At 34.9% G+C, this 21954-nt stretch overlaps 1 protein-coding gene across 1 annotated transcript in view; it reads right to left on the bottom strand.

Annotated features, from left to right (window-relative positions):
• Positions 1-21954, bottom strand: part of LOC145669663 (putative cytochrome P450 301a1, mitochondrial) — an 84589-nt gene that overhangs the window by 17049 nt on the left and 45586 nt on the right. The window contains exons 4-5 of the mRNA XM_081737920.1: positions 4997-5113; positions 3456-3532 (exon numbers count right to left, since the gene is read on the bottom strand). Coding sequence (XP_081594046.1) covers positions 3456-3532; positions 4997-5113 — 194 coding nt within the window. The remainder of the gene's footprint in view (positions 1-3455; positions 3533-4996; positions 5114-21954) is intronic.

Raw genomic sequence — 21954 nt, 5'->3', positions numbered from 1 at the left:
GGATCGAACCAAGAACCCCATACACCAGAGGTAAGCGCTCTACCACTGAGTCACCCGTGCCCACCAGAATTTCGATCAACTATAGCTTTTGATTTTGAGTCAAGAGTCCCTTTCAGCAACCAGCCTATACAAACCAAACCATATGAGCTCCTGTCGGAAATCGAATCCGGGTCTCTCACTCCAAAGGCGTATATGCAAACCGCTTGGCCACAAGAGAGCGCTCAATCAAATATAGAATAAGCAAGTAGTAGTGTCACATGTATACCACGTGAAGAAGTTTGGTTTGCATACTGTAATATTTTCTCAATTAACATTGAAACCGGAAATGGTAGTAAGTTTGTACTACCCTCAATTTCAGTAGAAGAGAGATTATAGTAGAAATTGAATATATTCTTGGGATGCTTAATTGACTATACAAAACAGCTTCTCTCTCTTTACTAGTTTTATTCCATAGTGATCACAGTTAAAACTGGAAAGTGGAAGTTGCCCATTTTCTGCCACTTTCAGTTTTAATAGAAAGATTAGAATGAAGATAGAATATATTCTGTAGATCCATAATTGATTGAACACAACCGCTCTTTGCTACTGGTTACCACTTTCACTCTGTAACGATCATTGCTAAAACTGGACGTGGTTGATTACGGCCACTTCTGGTTTGAATAGGGATTTAAGAGAGGAATTGATACATACACGTATTATTAGAAGGTTAAATTGATTCCAAAAGTCCGCTCCTAGCTCTGATGATTTTTGCTCTGTAGACCAATATAGAAACCGGAAGTTGTAGTGCATTTGTGCCATTTGCAGCTTTAGTAAAGACTTAGGAGAGTTAGAGAGGGATGGAGGTGAAATGTATTCTTGAGTCGCTTATTTGATTTCAGAACCGATTCTCGCTGCCCATTACCGTTTTTTCCTATAATGATCAAAGTAGAAACCAGAATTGGTTGATTTATACCATTTCTGGTCTGAATAGCGACACCACAAATGAAGTCGAATCCTAGTTTTTGACTCTCTTCATCCTAGCGAAATTGATTGAGATACATAAGTAATTATGGAGATTTTTTGACTCCACGGCGGACGGATTTGTATTTACAGGATAAATATATAATGGAGTTTTGGTAGAATAAGTTAATTAGAAATAACAATTATTAGAGAAAAAACTTAAAAGAAGCCACGAAAAAGCTAAAAGAATATAACAAACGAGATAGACAATATAATTTTGGGTTCGAAAAAAGGTGTGAAAGTTTGGTTTAAAAAATGTACGAAAGTTTAGGAGAAAGTGCTAATTTCAAAGGTAAATATTCATACAAACAGTACGAAAACTAATTTCGTAATATTCGTTTAAGGATTCAAAATTTACTATCTCATTATAAAGTCTGCCTAAAACAAATCCTAGAACATAATCCTATTCTTCTTCTCCTATCATTAAATAAAGCTAGTGGCTGTATGGTTAGCGTACTCACCTTTGGAGTGGGAGACTCAGGTTTGATACCCAATACGAGCTCATGTGGTTTGAATCTCACGTTAATCTGTAGGTTTAAATCTCATACAGCCATACGATGCTAAATAGGGCGCTATAGTCAAAAAGAACCAAACAACCAATCCATCCACTAAGTAAATAGTTGTATGTACTTAAAAGGCACTCAACACTATCAATTTCTGAAAACTATGATTGATTGGACAGTTTGACGTTGCCTTCTGTGTCTTTACTCTTTATTCAATAGCTGTTGCCTAAAGAGACTGCACTGAAGAAAAAGCAATTTGTTTCTGGACACACTTGGTATTCATTGTTTAATTATTATAGGGATAAAATGCAGAGAAGAAGCAAATAATGTTTTAAAAGATGCAACAAGAAAAATGTGAATCATTGACAAAAGATGTAAAAAGATATTTGAATTGAAAGAAAAAGTCCAAATGTGGTGCAACTAAAATAATGTTAGGAGCTTTTATTTGACAAGATAATTTGGGCATTTTAATAGCAAAATAATAATTTAAAAAAATCTAGTTCTACTTATTATTGTTATTTACTATATGTTTTAAACTTCATTTTTGTTCTCGATTTTTCGTTGTATTTTGCCTATTGTTATTTACTGCATGTTTTAAACTTCATTTTTGTTCTCGATCTTTAGTTGTATTTTGCCTATTGTTATTTACTGCATGTTTTAAACTTCATTTTTGTTCTCGATCTTTAGTTGTATTTTGCCTATTGTTATTTACTGCATGTTTTAAACTTCATTTTTGTTCTCGATCTTTAGTTGTATTTTGCCTATTTTTATTTACTGCATATTTTAAACTTCTTTTTTGTTCTCGATCTTTAGTTGTAGTTTTCCTATCTTTCCGATTTAATTTTAACATTTATTAGACTTTTACTTTCATTATTAAATTTAGCTCTGTCTTTTAAGAACGGGATTCTGAATATTACTTACATTGCCATAGAGACAAATACTCCGATGCTGTCGTTCCTATTATCCCCCAATCAACAAAAGTTCAACAGTATATTTTCTACTTTAATAAATAATTCAACTGCATAATTACTCCATATTCTAATAATAATACATGTAACAGTATACTTACTCTCTAATAGGGTAGTTCAACACTATGCTTGCCCCTTATGTTCAAAAATTTCATAAATATACACTCTTTTATTAAACAGTTGAATAGTGTATATACTTATAATGAAAACAGTTCAATAATATACTTACACTTTAATAATAAACAATTAATGGTATGTTACATGTAGTAGATAGTAATAGTAAATAGTAAATAGTACCAATATATAGTCAAACAATAAACTCTCATGATAGTCATTGTAACAATGACATCCTGTAATGATAAACGCTTCAAAAATATACTTGCACGCTAGTAATGATCAATTTGAAGATGAAATTACACTCCCATAATAAATAGTTCAACAATATGTCACATTCTAATAGTAAGTGGTTCAACAATATAGTTACATATTACAAATAAATAGTCAAATAATAAACTCTCATGATAAACATTGTAATAATGGCATTGCCTGTAATGATAAACGGTTCAAAAGTATACTTACACTCTAGTGATAAAGAGTTCAATACTATACTTACACTCTATGATAAACACTTAAACAATATATTTACATTCCAGTGATAAAAGGTTAATCAATATACTTACACTCAAATAATAAATTGTTTAACAATATTTGCATTGTAATAGTAAATGGTTTAACAATAAAATTATATATTACTACAGTAATAAAAGTCTAATAATAAACAATAATGATACAGATTGTAATAATGACATTACCAGTAATGGTAAACAGTTTAACAATATACTTACACTCTAGTGATGAACAGTTCAACAATATGTTTATACTCTAATACTAAAAAGTTCAACAATATACTTACATTCTAGTGATAAACGGTTCAACAAACAATATACTTACACTCTTGTGGTAAACGGTTGAATAATATACTTACATTCTAGTGACCATTTATGAATTTCGTTGTCAAAATCTTCTGGCATATCGTTGTTTTCATCTCGTAAGCCTTCCATCCTGTTGAAAGAAAGCAAGATCTTGTAACAATAATCCTACAAGTGAATAGAAAGTAATATCATGCAATATCATTTCAAGTTTATGTTTTAATTAGAGATGGGCAAAACAGGATGTTATAAAAACCGGAAACCGGTGTCTAGAAAAAGCGAAATCCGAAAAACCGACATTTCCGTTTTATCCAAAACCGGTTCGGTTTGCACCGAAACCGGTTTCGGTTTTCTTCAAAACCGGTTCGGTTTTTCGCCGGAACCGGTTTTGGTTTTCTAAAAAGGCGGTTCGGTTTTCACCGAAACCGGTTTCGGTTTTCACAGAAAGTGGTTTCGATGAAACCTTTTGGGAAGCACATAAAACTTTCTGTGGGAATGGAATCGGTTTCCGGAGAACAACGAAACACTATTCTGGTCAGAAATAGAACGAATTTTGGAAAAACCGCAACTGGCTTTGAAGAAAACCGAAACCTGTTCTGGTGAAAAATCAAACCGGTTTTGAAGAAAACCGATAACCGGTTTCGGTGAAAACCGAATCGGTTTTGAAGAAAACTGAAAGCGGTTTCGGTAAAACCGAACCGATTTTAGAGAAAAGCGAAACCGGTTTCGGTGAGAAAACGTTTTTTTAAAAATCTTCAAAAACCGATTTCGGCTTTCCTAAAAACCGAAAAACCAGTTTTTGTGCCCACCACTAGTTTTAATGCAGGTTTTACTTGAAACGAATGTGGAGCTGAGTCTATGATTGTAAGTTTGCATTTCATTGCTGGCTATTCCTATTAATGAATGTGAAAATTAGCTAATGAATGTTAATTTCATAATTCAATAGACGAGATTATATTCTACATTTCAATATGTTTTACGTAAACATGAACGGAAAATAAACACGTAAATGTGAGTTTATGTTTGAAAAGAAAATAAGTTATTTTGTCAAACAAAACTGACGCTATTAAAAAAAAAGAACTAGTTGACAAAAAACCCACGTAAACAGATCCCATATATATCGGGTGTTCTAGAAATAGCGCCCACGGAGTACAGAGCACTACTCTACAAGTCCAATAAAGCAAAACATATATATAATTCTATACTTTTTGGGTCCTATTGCGAATTACACTTTGTGGCAACGTTCGATGATAAAGTACCATAGAGTAAGATCGAACAATCAATCGTATAGTTCAATCGATTCTTTCCACATGGCAGTTAAAATCGATAGGGATTGACACTTTCACCACCTATTTCAGTAACAATCGATGGAAATGATTGATGGATTCGTAGAACAATACTAATGGCTCCAAGTAAGTCTCGAGCGTTGCCACATAGTGAAATGTTTGATTTCCCTTAGGACGCCCGAGAGGATATACCATTATATAGCATGTTCGTTTATTTTGACTTGGAAGCATAATGCTTTGTTGTCCGTGGACGCCATTTTCTGAACACCCGATATATATATTCGTTTGTAGCTATAATACTATATATTTACCTGTTGAGAAAATCCACTGTTACTTCCTCTATAGGTTTGATATAGGATCTGACTATTTTTGGTTGTAGCAATGGCTTCTGGACTTTCGTTCTGAATCTTCTCCATGGTTCACCATGACTGAAAAGAAATTTTATTTGTTGTTAATTACCTTTCTACACCACTTTGGTTAAAAAAAAAGAGACGTTGACTTTTTTATTTTAATAAAATTAATTTGATTTTTTGTTAACCTTTAGAAACTGTTGCCCATGAAGTAAGTAGATATACGTTGCACGCCAATAGAAAAGTACACGGATATAATCAAATCGTCAATATCACTGAAAACGTGTTAATAGGATAAATTATAAGATTCGTAAATAATTGTAATTTAATGTTGAAAATGAGAAATTAAAACATGAATTAGTAGTAGAACTTAACGTTAACAGGTATATATATATATATATATATATATATATATATATATATATATATATATATATATATATATATATATATATATATATATATATATATATATATACAACTTTCCGATTTGAAGAAGAAAATATGGATATAGCGGCAAATGACGAAAAAATAAATTAGTATAATAGACTGCAATCGTTTTCCGAAGACAATAAAAGGTTTGACGGTTTTACTATTAATAGTTGGGTCGAGGAGCAGTAACACCGGTAACATAATTTAAAAGGCAAATGTCCCTAAGTTCATGCGAAAGAAAATAAATGTGATAAAATTATGATTTACAATGGAAATGTTTAACGCACACTTAGATCATACTGGTTAGAGATTATGAAAGGATTTAAGAATATTAACTATAATCTTAAATAACGGAAATTTTGATTAATATATAAGGTGGTAAATTATAGTTTAATGTGTTTGTGTTAATATAAGTTTTTATATATAGAAAAAAATTTCAATAGTGAGTTTTGTATTTATGTATATAAGATGCATATGAAGTATACTATTTTATTAAGTTATTGCTATATTAACGACTTTCAGTTAGAAACAAAAAAAACTTATTATATTTGTAAGTTTTATTAAAATAATTTAGTTTTAAATTATTTATTTTTTATAATGTAATTCAGGGGCGGATTAAGGCTTTAGGGGCCCTGCAGCCGATTATTTTAAGGAGGGATATATATCGAATAATTCCAGCGCATAAATTTTCTGCACTACCTTCCACATAGGCTTATTGAAACACCGAGAACTAAGCTGTAATATTTTAATGTACAATAATTAGTTTGATTTCATTCATTATTAACAGTTAAATACTGATATACTGCAGTGTAACAGACAAATTCCAAATACAAGCCAAGTGGTCAACCTCACAAAATAAGTGTCGTGAAGACGGTGGTAGAAGAAGATTAATTGTAGCGATACCACGAGCGTAGCGAGCGGAAAAAAATTAGCATGGATCTGAAGCCTATAATGTAATAAGTTAATTGTTATATTTTAGTATTAGGGAGAGGGATTTTTGGGGGCCTCCTGAGCCCCGGAACCTGAGCTCCATTGGCTTCGCCCTTAACCCGCTTCTGATGTGATTTAATGGTTTTATGGCTTGTTTTGTTCACTTTAATTAAAATGTAAATTATTTATTATAATACGATTCAATGCGTTTTTGTGGTTTATTGTTGTCAATGAAAATACGAGTTTTGTTTAAACGTTTTTTCCTTTCTTTTTAATGTAGGAACAAAAGTGTAATTGTGTTATAATTGTAATAGGTTTGTGCTTGTTTAACTGTTTAAGTGTTGAGTATGTTGTGAAGGGTCTACATTTGAAGTGTGATTGAAGGACCTTGGATAATGTAAGAGTAGAGTTTACAGTAAGAAAGTAATCGTAGAACACTAAACCATAACCAATCAGGGAATACGGGCCAATAAATTAAAGACATGAAATGTTGATAATTGGACATTTTTAGTTTAAAATAATTAAATGTTACAATGTCTTATAGTCTATTTGGCCTAAAAGGGTAGAAAAGGGACTGGAGATTGCAACTATTATATTACGGTGCCTATATCTTTAAATCTCTTATGTTTAGAGACAATAAATTTCAAATTTAAACTTCTCATTGAAAATTGAACGTTTTCTTGATATTTGATCTAGAATGAAAGAAAAAAATTAAATCTTCGAGTTCAACGTCCCACGTTTGTGCTTTCTAAACTAAGGGTGATTAAAGTAAAGTGAATGACGATGGAAGAATTGATGGAATGAGCATGTGGAGGAAACGGGAGAACACGAGAAAACTAACGGACTTAATATCTATTGTTCACCATAAATTCACTTGTCCTGGAATCGAACCAGAGACCCTATGCACTATAGATAAGTGCTCTACCTCTGAGTGAGCGAGCTCCCACCTTAGAAGGAAAGAAAAGAGAGTTTTTTTTTTAAAAAAAAAAAAAGCTTGTAACTATTATGTTAAGAAAAGATGTCCATATGTCGGAATTCTTTAAGTTTATTGTTCAACATGAAACTTAATTATTCAGATTTATCATTTTAAAAAATTAAACACATATTTCACAGTACTTTTCATTTTAAAAAATGATGTAGAAAGCAAGAAAAAGGGGTGGGGTGACTCTGTAATATAGATTAAATATCAAAAACGCTTAAATACATGCTCGATTATCTTAAGTGATGTATATATTCAAATTGCTAAGTCAAATTTCCAATAATAAGATATCCATATTTCATAATTCAGATGACCATTATATAGGGTGTTAATGAACTATACAGACAAACTTTAAGAGGTGATTCCTCACGTCAAAATAAGAGGAAAAGTTCATATGGACCTTTGGCAAAAAGTGCATAGTTTCAGAGCTAGGGTTGTCCAAAATCGCGAAAAAAAAGCCGAATTTCAAGAGGCCCTATGTCGAATTGGAGAGACTGTGGATGGTGGTCGTTATCAGCATAAAGGAAGTCACGCATACGCAATCCAAAAATGCATATTTCATTAATGTTCAATAGGTGTACGGATTATTTCGTGCAGGGTGAAATTCTCAGACATGCTATCAACCGAATTTTGAGATATGCTCTGACTTTATGACTGGTCCAAAGTAGGCAAACAATAAGCCTTGATAGCAATTAACACGGAATCCTTTGACGCGATGTCGGAAGTGTTAAGAATCACCAACAGCACGGTCTCTCGTGCTTGGAAAAACGCACGCATGCTGTTTTTTTTTTTTTTTTTTTGTTTTGTTTTGTTTTGTTTTTCACGCTTACTATATAAGTGAAGAAAATGTGAAATGTACCGTGAAGAAATACATCGCATCACACGATATTCTGGACACAAAAATACAAGAAGCTGCCGATTTTTAACACTTCCGACTCCTCTCCGAAGCATTGGATGAACGTTGTTCTCAAGGCTTACCTCCTGCCTACTTTGGACCCTTCTTGAAATCAAGGTATATCTGAAAACTCTATTGAGAGCATATCTGAGAACTATACCCTGTAGGAAGTGCCCTGTGCACCTATTGACAATTGATAAATATGCATATTTGGATTGTGTATGGGTGGCATCATTTACGCTGATAAGGATCACAATCCATAGTTATTCGAATTCGAAATAGGGTCTGTTGAAATTTAGCTTTTTCGCGACTTTGGACAGCCCTAGTTCTGAAACTATGAACTTTTCGCCATAAGACCATATGAACTTTTTCTCTTATTTTGATGTGAGGAGTCACCTCTTATAATTTGTCTGTGTAATTCCTTAACACCCTATACATAGGTTCATGTCTCGGAATCCTTTAATTTTAGTGACATAATATTTGGTACTTAATAATTTTAAATTACAATAAATTGCACAGTGTTTCAGCGGTTTTATATGTTTGATTTAGGATGGAAGAAAGATTGGTGGAGCTGTTAACTAAGGTGCCCATACGGGTTATTCAAATTTTGTGCTTGAATTGGATTATTTTAGTTTTACTTTCCACGATTATGCCGGGTAGGCTATAAAAGACGATGGTGGTACAAATGAGTGAAATGGTGGTAAGAAGACATTGTGTAACCACTGCGATCCAGAGCCAGAAAGTAGCGACATCTGAATACCTTAACAAGGAAGAGGTTTAAAATGCAGATCATAGGTCGGATAAAATTGTGTGTGTTGTGTTCTGCAAAAGGAAGGGGATCATCCTTCTGGATTTCCTTGAGCTTGTATTTCCTGGAGCCTCCGACTGCTATATTGAAATGCTTACGAAGATAAATTCTAGAATGACCTGAGTGAGACTAGAGAATAGTAAAACTTTTCCACTTAGCATGACAGTACGAAATCACATACGAGTTTGATCCACACATTGCCTAACTTGGGTGAGCTGTCTTTCTATATCCACCCCACAGCTCAAATTAGGCTCCCCGGCCAAGTAAGTTTGTGGCTCCCCGGCCAAATAAATCTAAACAGAAATTTACTACTACATCCGGTTTCAATACTAATTTCCAGAAAGTAAAAACGGTAATAGATATCGAGATTCGATCTGTTGCATTCGATTCAGCTTGCCAAAAATACATGTCATGTTCTCCGTTGGCCATCTATTCAAATCGTAAGTGGTTCAAATTAACAATTTGCGGTTTCAACATCTATCGCCATAGGACAGAAACAGTAACGGTAATAGATAGGGTTTCTTTATAGTCGATACAGCGTCTTATAATCCACAACACTATATCGAAACCGCAAAAGGTTGACTTTACTAGTACTTCTGTTTTCGATACTGATTTCATATAGGAAAAACTGTAAGATATATGAAGAAGCAACTTGTTTGAAATCGATTCAGCGTCCCAAGGATAGGATTTTTCTTCTATTAACTCCGTATTCAAATCAGAAGTAGTTCAAATTAACCAAATTAACAATTTGGAATTTCAGCATTTATTTCCATAGAACAGAAACAGTGAAGGATACCCACCCCATCAGGAAGTCGCAGTCGGAAAGAGGGATTGCTGCTGTCGACGGTGGCAGGCCGCCGGACGCCGCCGGCACCCGTCCGCAGCGGCATGACGATCTACTTTTTCAAAGTTGCCAACCTTTTGCCGACGCGGCAAACGGTCGAAAATAGTAAAATAAAATGCCCTTTGCCGACTGTTGCCGACCGTCAGAGTCGGCAAAACAGTCGGAAAGGCCTCTTTCCGACCCTCTGCCGACTCTTTATCCCGGCCTCTTTTCGACGGCAGCGTCGGCGTATTTAATGCTCATTTCCGGCTGTTTATCGACTACTCGATAAGGCAACTATTCGTCGCGCTCGAAAATCGCGCGGAAAGACGCCGGTGTCCGGCGCCGGGAATCCCACCGCGGCATCTGGTCGGCATGGACCAATTGTCCGACTGTAGGCGGCAGGATCCTGATGGGGCAGTAGGTCTAGTGGAAATCTGATATGGATTCAGTGTCTGAGGTACAGCTTCTATTTTTATATTTTTCACTCCACTGCAACCAGTTGTTATAAATCTATTATCTCAAGATTGAATTCATATACTTGGAAGTCTACTCTACTTTCTCACTATGAAACGAAACTCACTCGTTTATATTATGATGCCATAGAAAGTGTTGTATTTTGTAGAAAGCTGTTCGCGGCGTTATTATTATTATTATTATTATTATTATTATTATTATTATTATTATTATTATTATTATTATTATTATTATTATTATTATTATTATAAGTATCAAACTTCAATCGTAAACTCAGCTCTAAACTTAGAATAAACTTTTATATGTTTTCTGTGATAACTTCTCACTATTGTAAGTATAACTGAAAATATAAACTCCCCTGACACAACCATACTTCTCTTAAAACACTTTACAAAACGTATAACAAACTAATAAAAATGCACATCACAATTTGAAAAGCTTTAAAGCTAATAGAAGCGATAAATATATGGGAAAATTTCACTGAAATTACATTTCAAGTGGAAAGGTTTCACTGAAATGAGTATTCGCGGTAAAGCTATTATCTTATTCGTCACACTAATTGCCAACGTATACAATGACATTACATTCGTCTTCTCAAAGAAAATGTAATTGCTTCACGCTTTCACCATATGTTATTCTTGAAATTAAAATAAAATATTTCATTTATATATATATATATATATATATATATATATATATATATATATATATATATATATATATATATATATAATATGTATTTATGTGCTTTATATACAGAGTGTTTCAAAAGTCCCTTGATATAGGGTAACTTTATTATAAAACTTTATTAGAGTTATAACAAAATGTAAGAGGGGAAACCGTCTCCAAATATGATGTTATCAATATAAAGTGGAGCAATTTTTCAAAACTGGACAAGCCGTTTGGGCTGTACACTCTTTATGCTCACAATGTTAAATGAAAATGCAACGTTGCCATTAGTAGACGTGCTGAGGGGAGGGCGGGGCGGGAGGTGGGTAAAGTTTGTAAGAGTATGGTGAATGGGAACATGTTTGAAACGAGGTGCTGGCCATCGACAAGTTAATGTAAAAGACAGCAACTTCATTCATTTATGTTGTAGGTCCGGGGTAAATGGCCATGCGCATAAAGAGTGTGCAGATCAAATGGCTAGTCCGATTTAAAAACTTCCTTTACTTTAGATTGAAAGCATCATATTTGGAGACGGTTTTCTTGTAACTCTGTTTTCAGCCAGCATCCTTCGTAGGACAACCAATTGGATTGAAGGAATTGTTTTCTTGATACCGCCATAGAAGGAAAGACAGAAGGAAAACGAGGAATGGGAAGAAGAAAACAACTGATCTATGATTTGAAAAATGGAAGAAAATATTGCGAATTAAAAGAATGAGCTGAAAATCGAGAAACGTAAAAGAAACATTTCCGAGCCGAAACCTGATTAAAAAAAAAAAAAAAAAAAAAACTCATTACTCCCAGGACCATTACTTACTGCTGCTGCTGCTACTACTACTACTACTACTACTAATAATAATAATAATAATAATAATAATAATAGTATTAGGATTCCCCCACATAGACCATAGACCTCCAAGATAGACCATAGACATCAAGTGGTATTAAAATTCTAATGTCAAGTGCTACTTCAGGCTGACATGACACCATAGAGCCCAGCGGCACCAAGTGTAAGAACCATAGAAATTAAGAATACGTGGACATTTTTATATAACAGTGAACCCCATATTTCTACATGGAAATAGATACAGTTGCCTATTCTTTTGTTGGCACACCAATAACCCACCGGCAGCAGGTAAAATTACGGCACGCCACCAGAGTAATTGTTCATTTTTTTTTCACTCTTGATCTCCTTATGTCTTCCAGACTCGCCTAGTCGCCAACTATGTACAGGTTTATAATATACTTACGAACTTATCTGCTCTATAATGTGCCTGCAAACTTATAATCACCGACTCCCTTAGCCTCGGTGCATAATCTAGAACACTGAACTCAAATAGCAATGTTAGAGCACCTTCGTGGCTAAGAGGTTAGCATACGCGCCTTTGGCGTGGGAGACCCGGGTTCGATTGCCGGCGGGAGCTTATGTGGTCCGGATTCCACGTTAATCTGTAGGCCCACGTCTCATATAGCCTTGATGTTGAACGGAATGTTAAACTCAAACTCAAGTCAGAGAGCAATATTAAGCTAATCCGAACGAGCTGGTAACACTTTCGCGAATAAATTCGGTCAACACTTAGTAGTGAGATCTAAATTGGCAATAATAGATGAACTAGCTTCTTTCCTTGTAGTCAAAAATACCTTTTATTTCATCGAGTTTTCCGTAAATCTAATACAGATTGCGAGGTGTCTGGAAAGTGGCGCAACCCGAACTTTGTAGCATCAGAACTTTGAACCATGAATGCTAATGAAATGGAACTACTTCCAAGGGAAGGCTTGTTTTAGTAGATGCTTTTGAGATATAAGGCATTGAAAGTGGATTTGAAATTTGTCCTTACAAATGGCAGAAACATTCAAAGCGATTCTTTTTTTTACCAAAAAAAAATCAATCAGGAATTGAAGACAGGTGTGGCATTGTTTATGAACAGTTGTGAATAAGTAGACTGTATGATAAAGCATCCTCTTGATACAAGAACGACACATTCGTACCAAAAACAGACATTCTACGGGTATGATAATGACGTGCTCTAAAAAAAAGAAAGAAAAAGAAAACGTTTTCCGACAGTATTGTGTAATATAACAACACTGACGATAGCAAACGAAGTCAATGTACAGCCACTTACATAAGTACCTGGACCCTGACTGTTATAATTCCATTACTTGTGGTCCAGGTCATTTGCATTTGTGACAACGCCTAGACAGATGCAACCCAACTTACACGTAACTTTTCTTTGCACTGACAGAAGTTGGTAGCCCTGATCCAGATAATTATGAAGGTAAAATTTTAAAATAGATGACTAACGAAACAGTTCTCCATGCTAAGATGAATATCTAGGGTTCCGATCGAGTTTTCCAAAGAACACCATATATTAATCTCAATATTGCTGTGTATGTAATGTATTATTTCTTTATATACTCTATGTTTAGACAAAATACTGACCACGCATGAATCAGGAAATACTTGAAAGAAGCTGAAAATATCAAATTTAGAACAACTGTTAGAAATAAGTTTGTAAATGATTGTCTCCATTGAGAGATCTTCTCCAATTCTAATCATTCCAACATCTTTTTCTTTCTGGAGGAGGGATCTTGCTTGTCACAGTGAGTATGTATTGAAACTGAAATTGAAACATTTGAGAATGCTTCAATCTGGCCGGGGTTCAAATCCGGATCCGCTGAATAGAAGTTCAATACGCTAACCACTTACCTACCGCGACACTTCATTTCTTATCTAAACTATTAGCTAGTTAAAATAGTTGCATGTAAGTCAATACAAAATACTAATGCTCGTATAAAAAGACGTTTCTTATGAGTGTCAAAATGACTTACTCGAGAACAAGTTGTATAGACCTTCGTCAATGAGGAAAATATTACGAAATTTTCTTCAAGTTGAGGCTACCTCATCGTTTTTAGCTGCTCCCGATTTACATTACTAGTATTCTTTCTCATCGTAACTTCTAACTTCCAAAGAAAAGCCGTCAGCATTTACGCCTATCCCAAGAGTTTCAGTATTCCCTCGCTACCCTAGCCAGCTGTTTGAAGTTGGTCATGTAAAATGTACAGAAAAATTTGGACAAGAGAACAGAACCTAACCAACCCCTGCGGATCTTCTAACCCGTTCCTATTATTATTATTATTATTATTATTATTATTATTATTATTATTATTATTATTATTATTATTATTATTATTATTATTAATAATAATAATAATACTTTTACTATGGATCCGTATAGTAAAACTGCAAGCTAATTTTCATGAAAAAAGTGTTACGAAAATTTAAAAAAATAATCAGTAAATCACCTTTCTGAGTATTATTTTCAATCCTATTTTAATTAAAAATGTGCTATGAAAATTTAAAAAGTAAAATAAAAATCCTTGGGCAGGGTTTGAACCCACGTCAAAAAAGATTTTTATTACTAGGATGTTGCGCTAACCCGCTTGGTAACGAGGGCCGATTTACTTTCCGCTATATGTAAGTCATGACTATTGATGCCCTATCTGCATCGGCCAATAAGATCAGAGGATATCTGAAATTCTTGGAATCCGCGAAAATACAAGCCAACAAACATTATTTTCGCATTCTTTGAATTGCATCAACACGTGTAGAAAAAGAAAGTTCTATTTTTATCTTCCGTAACTACTAGTTCATTGTTTTTATCTTTATATAAGGAATTTTGGTAGATTGGCAAATTATGAAACGCGTATGGCAGAGACATGGGTTCGAATCCCGTCGTGGCAATCATTTTCTTCTTAATTGGAAGATATTGTTTACGTTATAAACTTTGTAAATCTGTTATTTCTTTATATTATTATTATTATTATTATTATTATTATTATTATTATTATTATTATTATTATTGCAAAGTCGAAACTTGACTATATGTTTTATATTTTTATGAATCTTCTGATTGGATTTCAAGTCTTTTGTTGAATAATGGACACACTCCATTGTAGAGGGTCTGGGGGTATATCCTTTTGCTTTTTATTTGTTTACTTGCACGTTACACGAAGCCTGAATACTACATTTCATCTTTCTATATCTACGGAAGTACCCTAAGTATTTTGATGATCATAAGAGAGTAAGTGAATAAGTGACGAGATCAATAAACTTCGCGTATTAACAACATTTAAAGTATCAGGTAGTGGAAAAAGTCATGACAAATAATGATTTGTTGATATACTAGAGTTATTCGGATCATTCAATAGTTATGTTATGAATAGCTAGAATGTTGAGAGTTTTGTGCATTATTATTGCTCTTTGTCTGGTTTGGTGTTATAGATTTGACAAGAGATAGCATGGGTCAATGAAAGCTTGACCCACGACTCACTGACGCACAACCCACCGTGATCCACTCTGACCCACGACCCACCACTCACCGTGTCTCACTCTGACCCAAGACCCACTATGATCCACCACACACCGTGACCCACTCTCACCCACCACCCACTCCGACCACCACCCACCATGAACCCTCACCCACCAAAACACATCGTCATCAACTCTGATGCATGATCCATGGCCTCTTCTCTACCGACTAAAGAGTTTATATTTGTAATAAAACCAGGTTGTCAAATTCTAACTAATCGGAGTTTGAATTTCTACGGTCAATCGCTCAAGCTCCGCTCCGTTACAATAACGATAGATCTTACCTTTACGATATAAAATGGTAAAGTGTTTGTCATGGGCCAAATTACGATGAATTTCCGATACTTTTCAGTGAAAAAAACGAATGAGATTTGGAAGAACCAAATCAAGGTTAGTAGACCAACATACAGAAGCTTACATTACACATTTTATGTATATTTTTCTCACAACTTTATGGGTTGATTACCCTCTGCTCTAAGCGCTCCATATAATAAACAAGCTTCAGCAATTATTATAATAGAAAGCACATGGTAAGCATATATGGATATATGATGCAAAGCACTGTATTTTTTGTTGAGTTGATTTTGAATTTAATGTTCATTTCAGCAGCTATGTTATATGAGACGTGGGCCAACGGATTAACGTGAATCAAAACCACATGAGCCCCCGCCGGGAATCGAACCCGGCTGTATTTCTTGTTTCTCAATTTTGTCTCTCAACTAATATCGATCGTTTTCGATTATTTTTACAAACTAACCCACTATCTATTTACCATATGTAGAAAGTGCACCCCTCCCCATAAAGGAGAATGTTAGAAAGAATGCTAGGAGACGTACTGTTCATTTTCAATAAAGAGTTAATATACTGAATTACAGCTCCGTAAGTTTAACGGCTTGCGAGATACTCAATTGTTTAGCAAATATTCGGATCCCCACTATCCCTTAGGATATTATTATAATGGACGCAATATGATAACATCACAGTTTGGAGTAAGGCCTAACTATATACCAAAAGCCATTTTATTTGACTGCAATTTGGCCGTGATGATTAGGCACACATACTTTCATTTAATTTTTATAAAATAATTTATATATTACAGATTCAAAAATGTATCTTTTCCAGTATTTAACTCGTCCAAAACTCACAGGCTGTGTGTCTCGAAAGCCAAGTAGTAGTGTACATCCTATTGCTATTATTACAATTACAAATTACAATATCCAAGAATGGCTAAAGTTCTTTTTTCACTTAGAGATACTCATCTCAGGTAGGTAAACAGAAACAAATGAAAAAGGGAAATGGAGGACTTGAAAGTAACACGTAGACAAACTCACCAGTGTTCAGAAGCACATTTTAAAATCACGCTCGACCCTACTCATAGATGCTAAATACACGGTTCTGGTAAGTTGGAGTTATCCGTTTCTCGCCACGTAACATAAATATAGCAAACATTAAGGGTCTGTTACTGGCGGTCTTTGTGGCCTGGAGCACCAGCGCAATGGGCTACTAGTTATAATTCCTTTTGGTGTGGGTTCAAATCCGGTCCAAGGAAAGTTTTTGATTTTAATATTTTATTTTTAAATTTTCAAAATACTTTTTTCATTAAAATATGAAAAAAATACTCAAAAATGATTAGGTTACGTGTGCAGTTTTGCTATACGAATCCACAGGATTAGTAGTAGTAGTAGTAGGAGGAGGAGGAGGAGGAGCGAGTTGGAAGCCACGTAGGGCTCGTTTTGTTCCACCTTGACTGCCATGATATAAATTTAACCTAAACTGCTTCTTCAATTATCTTCTTCAATTCCAACAAAGGACAAATTTTCTTTTATTACTACTATAATACACAATACATACATCAGAAGGTTTGGACAATCGCAAGCTGCAACCAATCAGAAACGTGTTTTTTTGTTTCTATGGCTAGGGTGAAAGGTGAAAAAATATGCTGTTCAGAAGAAGCTGTCTATAATGAAGAGAGCAGAGTGGGTTGGTGGGTCAGAGTGCTCATAGTGAGTGGTGGGTCGGATTTGGTCACGATGGGTGATGGGTCGCAGTGGGTTACATGCTGTTGACTCACGACCCACTGACCCCCTCAGAAAACTCGATCCATTTGACCCACTGACCAACTCCAACTCTGTATTTGACAACACATAGAAGATAGAAAACCAAAAATTGCATCTTCTCCATATTTTATAGTTTTACTTCAGGGAAGGGAAGAACGAGCGAATAGCATTTGTGATTTTTACTGTCCTCCATGTTTCTGTGTTTTTGTCCCTGTTCTTACAGAGTTAGTGGAGAAATTGTAAAATTGAGTGAAACGCGTAATAATAGGAAACAAGGTACCGAAAAAGGTTCATTAAATTAGATAACTCTGTCCAATGCCATGCCATGTAAAATCAGGGCCCGAGGCGAGAGCATACGGTAGCGCCTCCGTACGTATGAGTTGTTAATTTAAAGTTTACTTCTCTGGACTATTCTTTCTGCATAATAATAATTTACTATTTTATCACGACTGAAATTAGAAAGTTTCAGCATTATTACAATGGAATCGTAAAAGTGTGTAATTACTGAATTCAGAGCACATCCAGTTTTTTGCTTATCCCAGAACATTGATATTTTAGAGTAGTGGATTTAGCGTTAGCTTCATAATGTTGGGGACGCGGGTTCGATTTCGGTTGTGGCAATTCAGGAAATTTTTATAATTCCCAATATTGATACTTCTGATGTATACTAGCATGAAAAATATTCAATTTCTCTGGGTCTAAGAGTTAAGACGACTTCCTTCACGGGTGAAATGCCAACAACACAAAATTACGTCATCCGTATCAACCTTCATTCGTAACTGTATGGGAATGTAACATATTTGGACAATAATTGATGAATACATAAGGGGTAAATACGAGTTTACTGCTGTGGTATGAGCCAAAAATGAGTTCCAAGGAATTGTTCCTAGCTGTGCACAAATTGCAAATAGTGATCGAACTTACAACGCTAGTCACGGGAATGATCCTATTTAAGATGTCACCTTATCTTTCTACCTAGAAGCAAGGCGAAACAAAATGCATTATTGTTATCAGCTAACAAATATTAATATTCTATTTATTGTTGTCTAAAAATGATAATTCTATCTGTAAATCTATAAACGTAATAATATTATTGCGTTCATGTGTAAACCTAAGAAACATCTGACATATTGTATATTTTTTCTGTTCCTATGAATACCTTCGACTATGTTACCTTTTATTTCCTTCTGTGGTGGTAATAATAATAATAATAATAATAATAATAATAATAATAATAATAATAATAAAGAATTAAATAATTACAATACCAATTACATAAACATTATCTTCCCATTCAAAAAATTTTATAATTGCCACGACGGGATTTGAACTCACGTAGATGCAATGGGAGTTTCCTGCTTTCACATTTTTTAAAAATAAAACGCCCCTACCAGAGTATTGTTCGCCACTGGCACCTCATGTCCTTTCGACATATTCCAAACACTGCAGGGACACGAACACAGAAATACTGAAGACAGTTAAAATTCTGACCTTGCTCTTCAGAAGAATTCGAACACCTAGTGGATTGCGCCTCATGAACAGAAGCCGCACGCCCGAGATCACTCGGCTAGTGACACCGGCTCAATTTGCCACAAATTCTTCATATGAATATAAGAAAATAAACTAGTAGTTATGGAACATAAACATAGAACTGTCTATACCTACACGTGTTGATAAAATTCAAAGAATATGAAAATAATTTCTGTCGTCTTTTCTTCTTCGGAAATTAGAAGTTATGGTAAAGACGAAATGCAATGTAAATCGGGACCATCCCTACAACCGAACGTTTCGTGATATTTTCCTCATTGAGGAACGTCTATACAGCTTATTTTTGAGTAAAACAAAGAAATCTCGAGTAAGTCAGTAAAACACTCACACAAATATTAGTATCTTTATATTTTTCCATGAAACGATTTTAACTAGGTATTAGTTTGCGTGGAAGGTTAAGTGGCGCCGTAGGTGAGTGGTTAACGCATTGAACTTCTATTTGCTAGACCCGGGTTCGAATCCCGGCCAGGCTGAAAGTTTCTCAAGTGTTTCTCTTTCAATTTTAATGCATATTCAGTGTGACAAGCAAAATATTCTCTTCCCTTGAAAGAAAAAGATGTTGGAATAAGAAGAATTGGAGGAGGTCTGTGAATGGAGACAGTTATTTTTCGAACTTATATCCAGCAGTTGTTCTAGATTTGATATTTTCGTCTACTTTCAAGCATTTTCTGATTCATGTGTGATCAGTGTTTTTATTTCTTTGAATATACAGTATATAATGAATAATACATTACATACACAGCAATATTGAGCTTAACATATGATGTTCATTGGACAACATGCTCTGAAGCAGAGAGATTGATCTCAGAATGGAGAAATGTTTCGTTCATCATCTAGTCACAATTTTACTTGCATAAAGATTTGACTCAGTGTTACCAACTGCTGTCAGTGCCGATAAAAATTACGTGTAAGTTGGGTTGCATCTGTCTAGGCGTTCTCACAACTGCAAATAACCTGGACTTCAAGTAATGGAATTATAAGAGTCAGGGGTCCAAGCACTTATGTAAGTGGCTGTACAGGGCTGGCTATCAACTATCATACGAATTGGTTGTTACAAGCAAACAAGATACTTGCAAATCACTAAGGAAAGAATGATCTACCTATCCCTGGCAATGATTTTTGTAACACTAGTCTGCAAAATTAATAAAGTAGTAAAGTATAGGATATTGCATCAGTACAGAAGAGAGAAAAGCCCATAGCATTAGTCCACAGATTGACAGTACGTGGCGTTTACGGAACAAATAACGATAGTAATAGCGTTGTACCTTTTTCCTTAGGTATTTGTTTGTTCAGGATAAAATTTAATTGAAAAAATTTTATTCTTTAGGAAAAAGCTGATCCTTGAATGTTATTGTCCTTAATCGTGTATTTCATGTGAATGAACACTCTACTTCTCACAACAGATTAAAGAATGTTTTATAAACATTAGGGTATTTCACACCTCTCTATACAAAAATTTTCTTATTGGAGTTTTTTCAAGTGTAATATGTATGTGCTATTTACATAATTGAAATTTTGTTTTCCCGTTCAAAGATGGAAATAATCGCGGTGCCGATAGGCGGTATAAGGGTATAGGTTTTATCGTCATACAGTGAAGGAAATATTCACGCCAAGGATTCACGCAACAATAGTACAGTAGGACGTCAATAATCCGAACGTCAAAAATCCGAACGCGGTCCTTAGAAGCTTTTTACACTTTGTCGTAGCGCTAGCGATAAACAAACAATAGGGATGTCCGTCGATATTCTATGAGGTCAGTGTTTTTACAAAAGCTCATTCCTATGTAATTGTTTGACATACATATTTTTATTTTCCCTTACGCCTATACAAGTTAAGTTTTAAGTGTGAGTTAAAAGGACAGTGTAGTTTAGTGTACGAGCAGGTTACTCAGAAACATTAAATGTAAATAGCCTTACGTACGGTATTGTAATTACTGTACGTACTATATAACCACTGTATCTATAAAAGAGCATGCCGTACAGTATATTTAAGCCTAAATGGCATTTTCATGGTCATTTTCGAAAATCCGAACTACCTGTGGTCCCATTTAGTTCGAATTTTCTATTTCCTACTGTATTTCCAAATTTTGGGGAGTACAATCAAATTTTGGCTGTGGGCTCCGTACCCCATCCAGGATCGAGGCCTATGGAGACCACTACATGACACAGAAACTACAGTATATCTAATTGTCAGATGTTTTACCTAGTCGGGAGCAAATATCTTTCTAGGTGATGGCGATTAACATATATTTTCTTTCTCAATGAGCGATGTATCCAGCAAGGTATAGGCATTTTTTACTAATTGATATGTTGGAAATTTGAAATGTTAAAGTGGTCATTCCTGCGATACTAGAGAATCTACATGGGTAGAGCGTTCACCTCTGGCACATGGGGTCCTTGGTCCGATCCTAGGTCGCGCCAAGTAAATTTTGTGGTGGACACACGCCGTGTGTGTGGGTTTGTTGAGGTTCTCCCGTTTCCTTTTACTTCATTCATTCATTTCTCATCATCACCGTCTCCTTTAGCCTAGGTGACGTAAAACTTAAAGATTCATTGCATTTTCATTTTCTTACTCTTAATAGTGACACTCGTATTCCTAACAGTGACAATCATATTTCTAACAGTGACAATCATACTCTTAACAGTCCACTCGTATTCCTAACTGTGACAATCATATTCCTATCAGTGGCAATCATACTCCTAACAGTAACACTCGTATTACTAACAGTGACAATCATACTCCTAAGAGTGACAATCATATTCTTAACAGTGGCACTCGTATTCCTAACAGTGACAATCATAATTTAATAGTGACATTCATACTCGTAATAGTGACAATCATACTCTTAACAGGTTATGCGGTGGCTGAGTGGTAGAGCGTTCAGCTCTGGTACATGGAGTTTTTTGCTCGATCCCAGGTCGCGCCAAGTGAGCTT

This window comes from Thermobia domestica, chromosome 14 (genome assembly GCF_964235325.1).
Source record: "Thermobia domestica chromosome 14, izTheDome1.hap1.1, whole genome shotgun sequence".
In the NCBI taxonomy this organism is placed as follows: Eukaryota; Metazoa; Arthropoda; class Insecta; order Zygentoma; family Lepismatidae; genus Thermobia; species Thermobia domestica.
Note: the sequence above shows the minus strand (reverse complement) of the source record. Positions and strands in the feature narration are given on the sequence as shown.